General features: G+C 36.4%; 1 protein-coding gene across 8 annotated transcripts in view; it reads right to left on the bottom strand.

Annotated features, from left to right (window-relative positions):
- The window catches only part of MRPL42 (mitochondrial ribosomal protein L42), a 69,517-nt gene that overhangs the window by 39,198 nt on the left and 15,150 nt on the right, over positions 1-15,169 (bottom strand). For all 8 annotated transcript variants that reach the window (XR_014145844.1, XR_014145842.1, XR_014145845.1 and 5 more), the window contains one exon: positions 14,764-14,927. Coding sequence is in view for 4 of the 8 variants with exons in the window: in XM_081822195.1 (XP_081678321.1) it covers positions 14,764-14,927 (164 nt within the window). In the remaining 4 variants the exon portion in view is untranslated. The remainder of the gene's footprint in view (positions 1-14,763; positions 14,928-15,169) is intronic.

Below are 15,169 nucleotides of genomic sequence, written 5' to 3'. Positions count from 1 at the left end.
CTTGAAAAGAAGAAAATATTTAAGATATTATTTTATTAAATATTAACTGTTCCTGAAAGAAATATCAAATTTCTATGATTAGTTTGTTGTTCATTAGTACTCAATGAAATCAATGAAACCTAATATAATGTTAGATATATCCAAGATAAATATTTAAATTTTTCTTAATAAGAAGCCATATTTCCCCACTGTGAAAATTGTTTTCTACTAAATAAGCATTTTGGAAAGGTTTTTTGCCACTCTTGAGGTTAATTTCAATATGGTAACCTGGATAATTCATCCTTAATTAAAAATTAGTAATTGTCTTGGGGTGTCTGGGTGGCTCAGTTAAGTGTCTGCCTTCGGCTCTGGTCATGATCCCAGGGGCCTGGGATCGAGCCCCACATCGGGCTCCCTGCTCAGGGGGGAGCCTGCTTCTCCCTCTTCATCTGCCCCTCCTCCCACCTCATGTTTGCTCTCTCTCAAATAAATAAAAAATAAAATCTTTAAAAAAACACAAAAGCAAACTAATAATTGTCTTTTGAACATGCTCTATTTAAGTTTTATTTATAAGGGGATGTTCCCCCCTAAATGGAGGTCTCTTAAGCTGCAAAATCATGTTTTAATATACAATAGGATACGATTAATAATGTTTATAGAAAATGTATGTCACAAAAATGTTAAGAAGTGCAAATTAAAACAGTGAGTAACTTTTGTTTTTGCAATCACAAATATTTTAAAAATCATTAAGGCCCAACCCAAGCACAGGTGTGATGAAATAAGCAACATCAGACCCAACCTGTTAAAGTATTAACTGGTACAATACTTATGAAAAGCAGTGTGGCAATATATATAAAAAAAATTTTTAAATAGTCATAGCTTTTGATCTAGTAATTCCTCTTCTGGAAATCTAGTCTAAAGCATATAGAAAAACAGCTAAAATACTAACTATCTTAATACCAAAATATTAAATATTAATCAGGGAGGGGCAGATGCAGGATGCAAATTTATATATACAGTATGATTAAAGCCATGTAAAAATACACAAGCTAACAAAACTTATGAAATATATAAAAAGAGAAATGAAATGCATTGTTAGCAGTGATTGACTTTGAATGATTTCACCAGGGAGAATTTTTCTTTTTGCTTCTTTGCATTTCCTTATCCACAGAGAGTACATGTGTTTATGGTAATGAGTTCTCTTCAAAAATTCCCTTAAGACCAGATTTTGGCAATTTGGTCTTTTATCTACTTTTTTGCTAATATGGAAATCCAATGTAAGGATTTCTACACCATAAATGGTAAGACACGTATCTTATGCTCTTTACTTGTGATTAAGATATTGAAAGCATTCTTTTTTGCTTATCTTATGGTTTCATACAGGCAACTCTCCTATACATTGTTTTTTGATACCGATTTTTTGAAAATTGCAAAACAGAAATTAAGTTGAAATAATGAAGTACATCTATATACAATAACACAGAACATTAAGTTGTAGAATAATACATATAGCATAATATAATTTATGTAAACTTTTCTACAAGTACTTACACTGGCATAGAAAAATTATGGAAAATTATCATTTTCTTTTTTTTTTTAAAGATTTTATTTATTTATTTGACAGAGAAAGACACAGCGAGAGAGGGAACACAAACGGGGAGTGGGAGAGGGAGAAGCAGACTCCCTGCCGAGCAGGGAGCCCGATGCAGGACTCGATCCCGGGACTCCAGGATCATGACCTGAGCCGAAGGCAGTCGCTTAACCAACTGAGCCACCCAGGCGCCCGAAAATTATCATTTTCTTAAGGGTTCCAGTTATGTGCCAGATAATCAAGGTTTTACTAGTGCAACCCTGAAAGGTGTCCTCTTAAAGCAACTAATCACCAGAACAGGGGTTTGGGAAGTCACACTCTCTTTTTTTTTCAAGATTTTATTTATTTATGGGGAGAGAGAGAGCGAGCACATGCACATGAGTGGAGGGGAGCGGCAGGCAGAGTGAGAGGGAAAGCAGACACCCTGTGGAGCAGGGAGCCGGACAAAGGGCTCTATCCCAGCACCCTGAGATCATGACCCGAGCCAAAGGCAGACACTTAACAGACTGTGCCACTCAGGTGCCCTGGGGAAGTCACACTTTCTTACGATGCACAAATTTCAATATCTGCTACAATCACTAGCCAGGGGCAAGCACCTTAATTATAGGGTGCCCTTAAAACTTATCAGACTCAGACCCTTGAGAGAATTAAAAACCCACCCTATTAATAATTAACAAGAGAGTTAAATCAAGACTATTCCTGGAAAACCAAGACACACTGTTACCCTTCTTAAATAACACAATGACTCAGTGACATCTAAGTCCACAGTTCTTAACCCAGAGCAGAACTTTTATCTCCTGGTTCACACTGCAGCCTGATGTTCAGATCTGTTTCCTACTGATGGGAGTAACTAATTTTTGTGGCCTCCATGGAAAAATAATAAATAGTTATTTAAATAAAAGAGTACTGCTATTCATACATTTATAGGATCGCTCTACATTTTAAGAAATTTAAAATTATTTTCCAAATCCTTCTTACTTTCCATCAGGCCTTCTTTCAATCCTTCCATCCTTCTTTTTCCTTCAACATAACTTTGTATGTAGTAGAGCTATGTTAGCTTACTATCTTCTTTTTTAAGAGGTATTATGACAATCAGGATCATTTACCCATTCATTTATTAATTTTTAGACGTGTGAGCATCTACTACATGCCAGCGACTACTTCTAGGTGCTAAGAATTCTGTAGTACACAAAACAAGACAAAATCTCCACCCTCATGAAGCTTACATTCCAGTGCAGGAAACAGGAAAGCAAGTAAGTTGGCCAGGGAAGGTTTCAGGGAGTAAAAATCCAAAGGAAGTGAGAAAGCTAGGTTTGCTGATACTAGCAGGAATAGAATTCTATGTAGTGTGAACAGCAAGTAAAAGGGCTCTGAAGGAAAGGCATGTTCAAGGAATGGCCAAGAGGCCATGTGGCTGGAAAAGAGTAAACAAGGAAGAGAACTATAGGAAATGAGAGTGGAGAGGTAATGGAGGATCAGATCACACAGGTTCTTACAGGTAACAGTTAAGGCCTTTAGCTTTTTTCTGAGTAAGATGGGAAACTATTAGAAGGTTTTCAACAGAACAATTGTAAGAACTAAGGGAAGTTTTAACAATGTTACTCTGGCAACTTGCTAAGAACAGACTATAGAGAAGTAAAGCAGAAGGAGGGAGACCAGTTAGGAAGTAACTTCAATAAATCAGGCAAAAGATGGTGGCATGGACCAGGATGGTGGCAAAAGCAATGGTGATAACTGGTCAAATGTGGATATATTTTGGGAGACAGAGCTAATAGGATTTGCTGACAGATCAGATGTTGGGTGTAAGACAAAGAGAAGAGTCAAGAATGGCACCAAGGTTTCTGGCCCAAGCCACCAGAAGAATGGAGCTAGCATTAACTGAGATAGGGAAGGCTATAGGAGAAGTTGGTTTGTGGGAGACCATCAGAAGCTCAGTTAGAGACAATATTAAGTTAGGGATGCCTATTAGACATGTCAAGTAGGCAGCTAGAAGGATATACAGTTCTGGAGGTCAGGGGACAGGTCTTGACCAGAGATAGAATTGGGAGCCATTAGCATGCAGAAGGTATTTAAAGCCATGAGACTGGATGAAATCACTGTCTTAGAAAACGGGACAGGAAGGAGCAGACAACCGAAGACTGATCCTTGAGCACTCCAAAACTTAGAGGTAAAAAAGATGAAAAGGAATCAGTAGAAGAAACCAAGATAGTATATGAACTATGGATATGTAAAAACGGTTTCAATGGTTATTAAGGTTGAATTAAGGAGAAAAATAACAGAAAACCCACACACAACCATTAGGGACTGTAATATTGCTAAAATGACGTGTTCTGGAAAGAATTATAATGGAAAGAATGCACCATCACTTTTGATTTTTTTCATGCCAACTGAGGAAGACTGAAGAAAGGAAAAACAGCTTGTACATAAATGCTAGCAACTAAGGGCACTGACATACTTGTTTTCTGAGTACTGACGACCCTAAAGGCCAACAGGAGATACCTCAGGGGCTGCTGGGGAGGGCAAAACAACTCATAATCATGTCCTCAGCAACTATTTACAAAGGGGCTATCTAACACAAACTGCTGCTGGGAATATGAAAAAAATGGATTTGCATAAGGGGCACCTTTCAAAGAGTATGCTCCAAGTTCCATGACTTCCGGTAAATATAATGTAATGGCTAAGCTAGTTTAATTTGTTTTCATACCGTAATATCAAAACAGGAAGTAGCAGGAGCTGCATGGTTACATATGTTATCTTTTGAAATCAACCTCTGCACAAATGAATGTAAAAATAGTCATTAGGGCAAAGGCAGAGAGTAAGGAACTAAAAGTTCAATTTAACCCCAAACCCAATGTCCTGGATTTCCTCATCACCCACCTCCCATATTAAAAATTCAAAACAGCCCTAGCACCCACTCTTAGCATAAAGCCCAAAACTAAGAATCTCTGAACTGCCATCCCAAAGTAAATAAAATCACCAGGGTTAGGAAAAGGCAAAAGGCAATTCACAAATTTAGTAGTAACAATATTAACTTTAGACTTCCAGACTTGAGATTATCTAATCACCAATGTTTATTGGCCACTGGGCTATTTCATAGCATCAGTTTTGTACAGTCATGCTACCTACCCTTCCAGCCCACCCACTCTGGGCGAAGTCAATAATTAAATGCATGTAGGTTCAGGACTGAATGAAGTGAGGCAACACCTTGGGATCATGAAACTCACTTTGCTGACCTTGATTAAGAATTTGATAATAAGGAACATCCTACTCTACCTGAGACTCTCCTAAATAAAATGGGAATTGAATAAACCCACATAATTTGATAGCTAAACTCTGGGAATAAAACTTCTAAGAATCACTGAGAAATTTACCAGTGGACCACCCCCAAAACTAGCATAAATAAAGTACCATTTCAAAGAAAAACTGAGGGGCACTTGGGTGGCTCAGTTGGTTAAGCGACTGCCTTCGGCTCAGGTCATGATCCCAGGGTCCTGGGATCAAGCCCCGCATCGGGCTCCCTGCTCTGCAGGAAGCCTGCTTCTCCCTCTCCCACTCCCCCTGCTTGTGTTCCCTCTCTCGCTATCAAATAAATAATAAATAAAATCTTAAAAAAAAAAAAGAAAAACTGAACACCTTCAAGAAGCTGTGAAGATGGGCGCCTGGGTGGCTCAGTTGGTTGAGCAACTGCCTTCGGCTCAGGTCGTGATCCTGGAGTCCCGGGATCGAGTCCCGCATCGGGCTCCCTGCTCGGCAGGGAGTGTGCTTCTCCCTCTGACCCTCCCCCCTCTCAGGTGCTCTCTCTCTTAAATAAATAAAACCTTAAAAAAAAAAAAAAAAGAAAAGAAGCTGTGAAGATAATTAGGTAAGATAATATTTCATCAGACAGCAACTGGGCAAGCACTCACACACTGTATTAAGAATATTGTATTAGAGATCACGTGGAAAAGTACAAAACAAAAGATGCATTCCTGATGAAGAGAGAATAATCTAGAGCAGGAGATGTAAACAAAAATTTACCCACAAATATAAATATAACATTAACAGATATCTAGCCACCTATAGTTATATATAGTTGGGCTAACAGGGGTAACAGCTATTCAAAATGACTATAATCAAATTAAATTTCATGAAGAAAGTGAGCTAAGGGCAAATGACAGAAAAATGAAAGTACTGAAAATCAAAGGAAACAGCATTTAAGATGGCTTAATACTGAAATGAAAAGTAAAACTGGACAAAAAAGCAAAATCCAACTATATTCTACTTCTAAGAAACCCACCTGAAATATAAAGACACAGATAAGTTAAAAGTAACAGAAACAGAAAGATCATGTAAACACTAGTCAAAAGAAGCCTGGATGGGCTATATTAATATTAGACAAATTATGTTTCAGGATATGAAATATTAGCAGCAATAAAAAGAAGACTTCAGGGGCGCCTGGGTGGCTCAGTCTAAGCGTCTGCCTTCGGCTCAGGTCATGATCCCAAGGGTCCTGGGATCGAGCCCTGCATCGGGCTCCCTGCTCGGCGGGAAGCCTGCTTCTCCCTCTCCCACTGCCCCTGCTTGTGTTCCCTCTCTCGCTGTGTCTCCCTCTGTCATTGGCGGGAAGCCCGCTTCGCCCTCTCCCACTCCCCCATTGCTTGTGTTCCCTCTCTCGCTGTGTCTCTCTCTGTCAAATAAATAAATAAAATCTTAAAAAAAAAAAAAAAAAGAAGACTTCATAAGGATAAAGGTGTCAATTCATCAAGAAAATATAAATAATAAACATATGTACAGCTAGTAACAGAATTTCAAAATATATAAACACAGAATTAGGAGGAGAAATAGAAAAATCCGTAAGTACAGATGTAGATTTCAATGTTCCTCTAATAATAATCAATTAGATAAACAGAAAATTAGTGAGGGTATAGAAAACCTGAATAACACTATCAGCCAAGTAGACCTAATTGATATTTTTAGAACACTACCAGCAATAATGGCAGAATATACACCTACTTTTCAAATGTATGTGAAACATTCACCAAGAGAGACCACAATCTGGGCCATAAAACAAATCTTAATCAATTTAAAGACTGAAATCATACAAAGTATGCTTTGTGATCACAACAGAATTAAACTAGAAATCAGTAACAGAAAGGTATCTGAAAATTTTCCAAATATTTAGAAATTAACTCACTGCTAAATAACCTATGGGTCAAAGAAGAAATCACAAGAGAAATAAAACATTTTGAACTGAATGAAAATGAAAAGATATCAAAATTTGTGGGATGCGCTAATGCAGTGCTTAATGGGAAATTTACAGCATTAAAAACTTAAAAAAGACAGGTTTCTAAACAATAAGCCTTAAGAAACTAGAAAAGGAACAAATTAAACCCAGAGTAAGCAGAAGGAAGGAAATAACAAGGAGCAAAAATAGAAAACTGGGGCGCCTGGGTGGCTCAGTCGGTTATGCATCCAACTCTTGATCTCAGCTCAGGTCTTGATCTCAGGGTTGTGAGTTCAAGCCCCAGTGTAGAGCATACTTAGAAGGAAGGAAAGAAAGGGAGGAAAGGGAAGGAAGGAAGGGAGGAAGAAAGGGGGAGGGAGAGGGAGGGAGGGAGGGAGGGAAGGAGGGAGGGAGGAAGGAAGGAAACAGAAAGACAACAGAATCAATTAAACCAAAAGCTGGTTCTCAAAAAAATCAACAAAATAACAATACCAGGAATGAGAGAGATGACATCACTACAGATTATGAAAATACTAAAAGGATAATAAAGGAATATTATAAATTATGTACAAATAAATTCAACAATCTACATAAAATGGGCAAATCCCAAAGGGATTTGATACAAACTACAAAAGCTCCCTCAAGAAGAGATAAACTGAATAGTCCTTTCTCTTGAGTACAGAAGTTGAATTTGCAGTTAAAAATCTTTCCACAAAGAAAATTCAAGACCCAGATGGCTTCACTGGTCAATTCCAACATTAAGAAATAATACCCATTCTACACATACTCTTCCCAAACACTGAAAAGGAGGAAATAGTACCAAACCTACTCTATGTTGCAAGTGTTACTATGAAACCAAAACCAGACAAAGATATTATAAATCTATAGACCAATATCCCTAATAAACAAAGATGTAAAAATTCTACAACAAAATTTTAGCAAATAGAATCCAAACAATACATAAAAAAAATAGTAATAATAGATCATCACCAAGTGAAGTTTAGCCCAGGAATGAAAGGTTGGTACAACATTTTAAGTCATTCAATATAATTCATCAAATGACTAAAAAAGAAAAATGTTATGATCATTTTAATAAATATAGAAAAAAGCATCCAACAAAATTCAACATCCATTCATGATAAAAACTCTCCATACCAGGAATAGAAGGGATTTTCTCAACCTGCTAAAGGGTATCTATAAGAAGACCCATATTGAAACATCACACAATGTTTAAAGACTCAATGCTTTCCCTCACTAAAACTGGAAAAAAAGCAATGATGTCCATTCTCAACACTTTATGCAACATTTTACTTAAGACTCTAAGCTGTGCTATAAGGCAAGAAAAATAAATAAAAAGCACAGATTGTAAAAGAAGAAGTAAAATTACCTTTATTCAATGATACCATGATCATCTACACAGAAAATCCTAAGGAATATATTTAAAAAACTACTAGAACTACTCTCAAGATCACAGGAGACAACATCAATAAACAAAAATCAATCACATTTCTACAATAAATAAAATTGTATTACAAACAACAAATCTTTGGAAACTGAAATTAAAAACCCAATACTAGTTATAACAGCATAAAAATTATGAAATATTTGAAATAAATTTAACAAAAAAGTACCATATCCATACACTGCAAGTTATAAAAAACACTGTTAAGTGAAAAATTTTTAAAGACTTAAATAAATGGAGAAATATACCATTTTAATGGTCAGAAAGATTCAATACCATTAAGACAGCAATTCTGAAATTGATCTAGAAATTGACTGAATGCAATCTCCTTCAAATCCCAGCAGGCTTTTTATAGAAATTGATAAGCTGATTCTAAAATTTATATGGAAATGCAAAAGACTGCTGAGACTTTGAAAAAAAGAACAAAATTGGAGGACTTTACCTGATTTCAAGGCTTAAAGTTATTTAGCCAAAACAGAATGGTATGGCATCCAGCACCCACATGTATGGGTCAACTGAGTTTTAACAAAGTTGGTAGGGCAATTCAGTGGTAAAAGATAATATATTCAGCTAATAGTGTTGGAACAACTGGAGATATATATATATATATGCGCCAAAAAAATAAACCTCAACTTATGCCCCACACCATATATACAGATTAACCATAAATGGATCAGAGACCTGGGCGCCTGGGTGGCTCAGATGGTTAAGCGTCTGCCTTTGGCTCAGGTCATGATCCCAGGGTCCTGAGATCGAGTCCCACATCGGGCTCCCTGCTCCTTGGGAGCCTGCTTCTCCCTCTGCCTCTCTCTCTGTCTCTCATGAATAAATTAAAAAAAAAAAAAAATGGATCAGAGACCTAAATGTTAGAGCTTAAATTATAAAACTCCTCGAAGAAAACACAGAAGAAAGTCTTAGTGACCTTGGATTAGGCAAAGATTTTTAAAGTAGAATGTAAAGGAAAAATTTGTAAATTGGACTTTATGAAAATTATAAAAGTTTTTGATCTTCAAAAGACACTATTAAGTGAAAAAGCAAGCCACAGAGAGAAAATATTTGCAAGACATCTGTCTCACAAAGGACTCTGATCCACAAGTTTTACACCATAATAAGACAACTAATCTGCTTTTTAAAAATAGTCAAAAGCTTTTTACAGATATTTCACCAAAATAACCCCAAAAAAACCCCAAACAAAAAAAAAACCCTCCCAACGTACAAAGGCCAATAAGCACATGAAAAGATGCTCATAAGTATTAGCAATTAGGGAAACATAAATTTAAACCACAAGGATACTACTACTCACTCAACAGAATGACTAAAATTAAAAAGACTGATAATAGCAAGTGTTGGGAAGGATGTGGAACAACTGGAACTGTCACACACTGCTGGTGGGAATGAAAAATGGTTCAGCCACTTTGATAGTTTCTTATGAATTTAAACATGTCCTTATTATCTGACCAATTAATCCTGCCCCTAGGTATTTACCCAAGAGAAATGAAAATATGTCAATAATGACTTGTACTTGAATATTTATGCAGCTTTTGTCATAACAGGCCCAAACTGGAAAGAATCCAAGATGTCCAACAACTGGTGACTAGATAAACAAATAGTGGTCTATCCATACAAGAGAATATTACTCAGAAATAAAAAGGGATAAACTACTGGTAAACACAACAACAAAGATGAATCTCAAAAGCATTATACTAAGTTAAACAAGCCAGACACAAAAGGCTCCAGACTATGTAATTCCATTTACATTAAATTCTAGAAAGGGAAAAACATGAAATTCTAAAAATTCATGAAATTCTAAAAAGTGATAGGAAGGAGATCAGTGACTGCCAAGGGTGGGGTTAAAGGGAAGAAACTCACTGCAAAAGAGAGAACTTTTTAGAGTGATGAACCAGTCTTTATTCTGACTGTGGTAGTATGATTGTATGATTATACAATTGTATACATGTTTGTCAAAACTCATCACAGTGAATACTTAAAACTGGTGAATTTTTCTGTATGTAAATTATACTTCAAAACAATCTATCTAAGAAAAGATACTTCAAAAAGTGCTTAACTTACACGGTTATATATATTTTTTAAAGATTTTAATTTATGGGGTGCCTGGGTGGCTCAGTCATTAAGCGTCTGCCTTCGGCCCAGGTCATGATCCCAGGGTCCTGGGACCGAGCCCCGCGTCGGGCTCCCTGCGCGGTGGGAAGCCTGCTTCTCCCTCTCCCACTCCCCCTGTTTGTGTTCCCTCTCTCACTGTGTCTCTCTCTGTCAAATAAATAAATAAAATCTTTAAAAAAAAAAAGATTTTAATTTATTTATTTGACAGAGAAAGCGAGCACAAGCAGGGGGAACAGCAGAGAGAGAGGGAGAAGCAGGCTCCCTAAGAGCAGGAAGCCCGACGCGGGACTCGATCCCAGGACCCTGGGATCATGACCTGGGCTGAAGGCAGATGCTTAACCGACTGAGCCACCCAGGCGCCCCTTACATGATTATATTTTATCTCAAAACCATCATGCAGAATTTACCCGAAGAATATGAAAACACTAATTTGAAAAGATATGCACACCCCTACGTTTATTGCAACATTATTCACAATAGCCAAGACATGAAACAATCCAAGTGTCCATCTATAGATGAATAAAGAAGTAAATAAAGATGAAACATATATATACATATATATATATGGAATATTACTCAACCATAAAAAAGAATGAAATGTTGCCATTTGCAACAACATGGATGGATCTAGAGGATGTACATTGCTAAGTGAAATAATCAGTCATAGAAAAACAAATACCATATGATTTCACTCATATGTGTAAACAAAGATAAAAAGAGATAAACCAAAAAACACTTAACTACAGAGAACAAATGGGCAGTTACCAGAGGGGAGGTAGGTGGGGGGACAGATGAAATAGGTAAAGGGGATTAAGAGTACACTTATCATGATGAGCACTGAGTAATGTATAGAATTGGTGAATCACTATATTGTACACCTGAAACAAATATAACACTGGAATTAATTAATCAATTACATTTTAAAAACCACCAGGCAAATTAGGCATTATTATTTCTATTTTCTTTAAAAAATAACAAGATTAAATAAATAGCTAGTAACTAGCAGAGGGAAGATGATCTGAGTAAGCCCAGGCCCCTTTAAAACAAAGTTGTACACTCAGAAAAGAATTTTGCTTTAATGGAGTTTAAAAAGCACAAGATTGAGTATAATATGAGATAGGTCTATTCATATAGGAAGAGTTTAACAGTGTTTAACTATGGGGCATAAGGAATGAGTAAGTATAAAGAAAATTTCTACTTTACACTTCACTGCATTGTTTAAAATACTTTAAACGAGTGTTTTGTATCACTTAATAAAAGCTTATTTAAAAAGATATTATATACCCGCAATTATTGAATTCATAATGGGTCCCAGTCTTTTGATTGCCCTAATTTAAAAATTGCGAAATATTTAATAAAACATCCTTCTATACACTGCTTGATGTTTAAGAAGAGCTCAATGACATCTAGAAATCAACACTTGATAATGGCTTATATTAATCCAAAATAAATATTTAGATAGCAAACAAATACTTGTTGAGTGATTAGTGATCACAACTTAGCTTATTTAAAATTCTGAAAGATGATGCATCACAAGGACAATGCCTATTGGTAAAAATTTTCTTTATATACATAAGCTAGTATCTGGAGTTTTTCTGCTAAACCCTTTATTAGGAGAGATACTGGGATAATCAACTGCATCTAATTAAAGTCTGCTTAAAATTGCAGGTGCCTAGTAATCCTGATGGGACAAGACATACCAGAAGATTAAATTAATTAGCAGTCAAAAGCTAGTAAGCAGTAATAAGATTAAATAAGTAAGATTAAACATAGGTGGGATACTAGACATAAAAGTCTGAGGATAACACACATGATTTTAAGACTTGCTAATGGTCTTCTTGCCTTCAATTTTGTTCCCTTTAAGTCCCCTTTACAGGACTTTTATAACTACAGTGATTTGGTTATACACAAAAGACGGCAGAAGATTGCAGCGATATGGAACACACAGGAAGAAAACAGGTACTGAAAGTCATCACAGAAGAATTTCAAGATAGGGCTTGAACTAAAATATCTGGATAATGAGACAAAATAAAATATAAACATGAGTGATGTTATGAATCATGGAAAGAAATATCAGAATACAGTAATGACACAGATCTGGGGCTAAGAAATGGTTTGCTGATTTGTTTCCACATACCCTAAATTATGAAAAACCCAGAGAGCATGTATAAACAAAGTGGGTACTAAATAAGAAAGAAAAATCAAAGAAGAGGAGAGAAAACAGAAGCAGGAATTGAAAGACACCATGGTGGCCAAAAAATTGCAGATTTTTATCCTGGGAAATTGATACAGAAATATCACTTTTATTATAGAAAGATTATTAAGGGAGGAACTTTTTTAAGACAGAAATAGAAGAGCTATGTTTTTGTTATATGAATTTAAAACTTTGGACAGATACCTATTTTGAAATTTCTAAGGACATGATACTGGGAATAAGAGCAAGGAAATAAAAAAATGTATAATGGAGCAAGTTGCATGTCATCTATATAATGAATGTAGTTAAAGCTCTTAGAATGAATTTCAGCAAGACATGGAGTATGAGACTTGAGGAATCTCTATTTTACCTAAGGAATCTCTACTTTACCTAAGGATAAGGGAATCTATTTTACCTAAGGATAAGGGAGGAAGTACCTTCTGAATAAATAAGTAAACCAAGCTCCAGATCCATACATCCATTTGCTTTCAGAAATGCTCCCCACCAGATTGATCCATTGACCCATCAGACTCAACATGACCAACAATGGGTTCATCTTCCTGTTTCCCCACATGTATGAATGGCACCACCATCACCCAAACACCTCTGTCAGAAACTTGAGAGGCTGCCTGTCTCTTCCCACACCTAGTCAGTGACGTACTGCTGTTAATTAAAATTCTTTTTTTCCTCCTTCCTCCTTTTATTTCCTCCTTTTATCAAAGTCCTTTCTTTTATTTTCCCCCTTTCTATTCCCATTTCTGGCCCTTTCATTAAGATCTTCAATAAACTTCACCTAGACTATTATAATAGTTTCCAAACAGGTCTCCCTGACTCCAAACTTTCCATATATCACCTTTCCATATACACCTTCCATGTATCCCAAGTACAGAACCCACTTTATGATTTTCTAATACATTAACTTTTTTTCTTAAAATTTGGCAATGAAAATAAAATCTAACCTCAGCACAATACAAAATCCTTCATAAGACCTACACTCCTTCCTCATATTCTGGGTCCCATCCAAGCTGAACTACTTGCAATTTCCCCAGCATACTCTATGACATCCTGTTCTCTCTGCCCATGGCTAGCTCCTAACCATTCTTCAAGGTTCAATCACTTGCCTTTACTTACTATATTATCCTCTCTCTTTGACTATAAACAACTTGTAAACAAGGACTGTATTTTTTATCTCCCAGCACTTAGTAGAGCAGGTGGATGAATGTATATTCGTTAATTCCATAAGCATGTCCTGCCATGAAATGTGCCAGCCTAGTGCTTAGTTATTGGTTGACTAAGTGAGCAAGAACAAAGTTTGCTCAAACATAAACCATTAAATATAGTCACTTCTCCACAAACAATGAATCATGGAACACTACATCTAAAACTAATGATGTAATGTATGGGGATTAACATAAGAATAAAAAAAAAAAGTCACCTCTCAGTTTTGGTAGGGAATAAGATAGATATAAAAGAAAGAAAAATCAAAAGAAGAAAAATATTTAAAGCCAGAGTCAGATAGGAGGTAAGAATCCATGTAATAAAATGTGAGTACTAGCAAACAGGGGCAACTAGTTTCTAAAGGAACTGAGAACTATATACACTGCCCAATCATTTGCTATACCCTATTTTTTTAAACAATAACTTGAAATCTGTTAAATAAATGGATAGGTGGGCTGAGAACAAGGTCAATTATTTGGCAGGAGGATGAATAAAAACAGTAAATGACTATATCACAAAATAGAAAAATTTTCAAGAATTCTTGCAAAATTCACTGAAAGCTTTGGTTAAATTCCCCGATTAAAATAAAAGAAAAAAGAAGTACTATTTCATTTTAGCTACACTATTTGTACATCTAAAAATACCATGTAAGGGGCGCCTGGGTGGCTCAGATGGTTAAGTGTCTGCCTTTGGTTCAGGTCATGATCCCAGGGTCCTGGGATCGAGTCCCACATCGGGCTCCCTGCTAGGCGGAAAGCCTGCTTCTCCCTCTGCCTCTGCCTCTCTCTCTCTCTCTCTCTCTCTGACTCTCATGAATAAATAAATAAAACATTTAAAAAATATATATATATTAAAAAAAATAAAAATACCATTTAATAGGTGATCATACTGGGTGTTAATTTCCCCATGCAGAATACAACCTTGGAAGTTTGTTAATGCAAGAAAAGTTACACATTCTTTTAGTTGTCAAGTGGGAGTTAAAGAAAAGAACTTACTGTCCACGAGGATACCAACGGTGCTTAGTAGTAAAGAACATTTTGCTAAGTTGTTCTATCATGGGTCCTTGCTCAAATTGCTCATTTTTTTCTTCTAATCTGGTTTTCAGCACTTGGTCATGTGTTTCTTCATTATTATGCACAGGATCTGGCCGAGGTATAGGCTACAAAATAATCAGAAATCAACAGCATCAAAATATAGGAATGATGGGCGCCTGGGTGGCTCAGTTGGTTAAGCGACTGCCTTCGGCTCAGGTCATGATCCTGGAGTCCCTGGATCGAGTCCCGCATCGGGCTCCCTGCTCGGCAGGGAGTCTGCTTCGTCCTCTGACCCTATCCCCTCTCATGTGTTCTCTCTCTCTCATTCTCTCTCTCTCAAATAAATAAATAAAATCTTTAAAAAAAA

This window comes from Leptonychotes weddellii, chromosome 5 (genome assembly GCF_054177405.1).
Source record: "Leptonychotes weddellii isolate Sample4059 chromosome 5, ASM5417740v2, whole genome shotgun sequence".
Taxonomy (NCBI): domain Eukaryota; kingdom Metazoa; phylum Chordata; class Mammalia; order Carnivora; family Phocidae; genus Leptonychotes; species Leptonychotes weddellii.
Note: the sequence above shows the minus strand (reverse complement) of the source record. Positions and strands in the feature narration are given on the sequence as shown.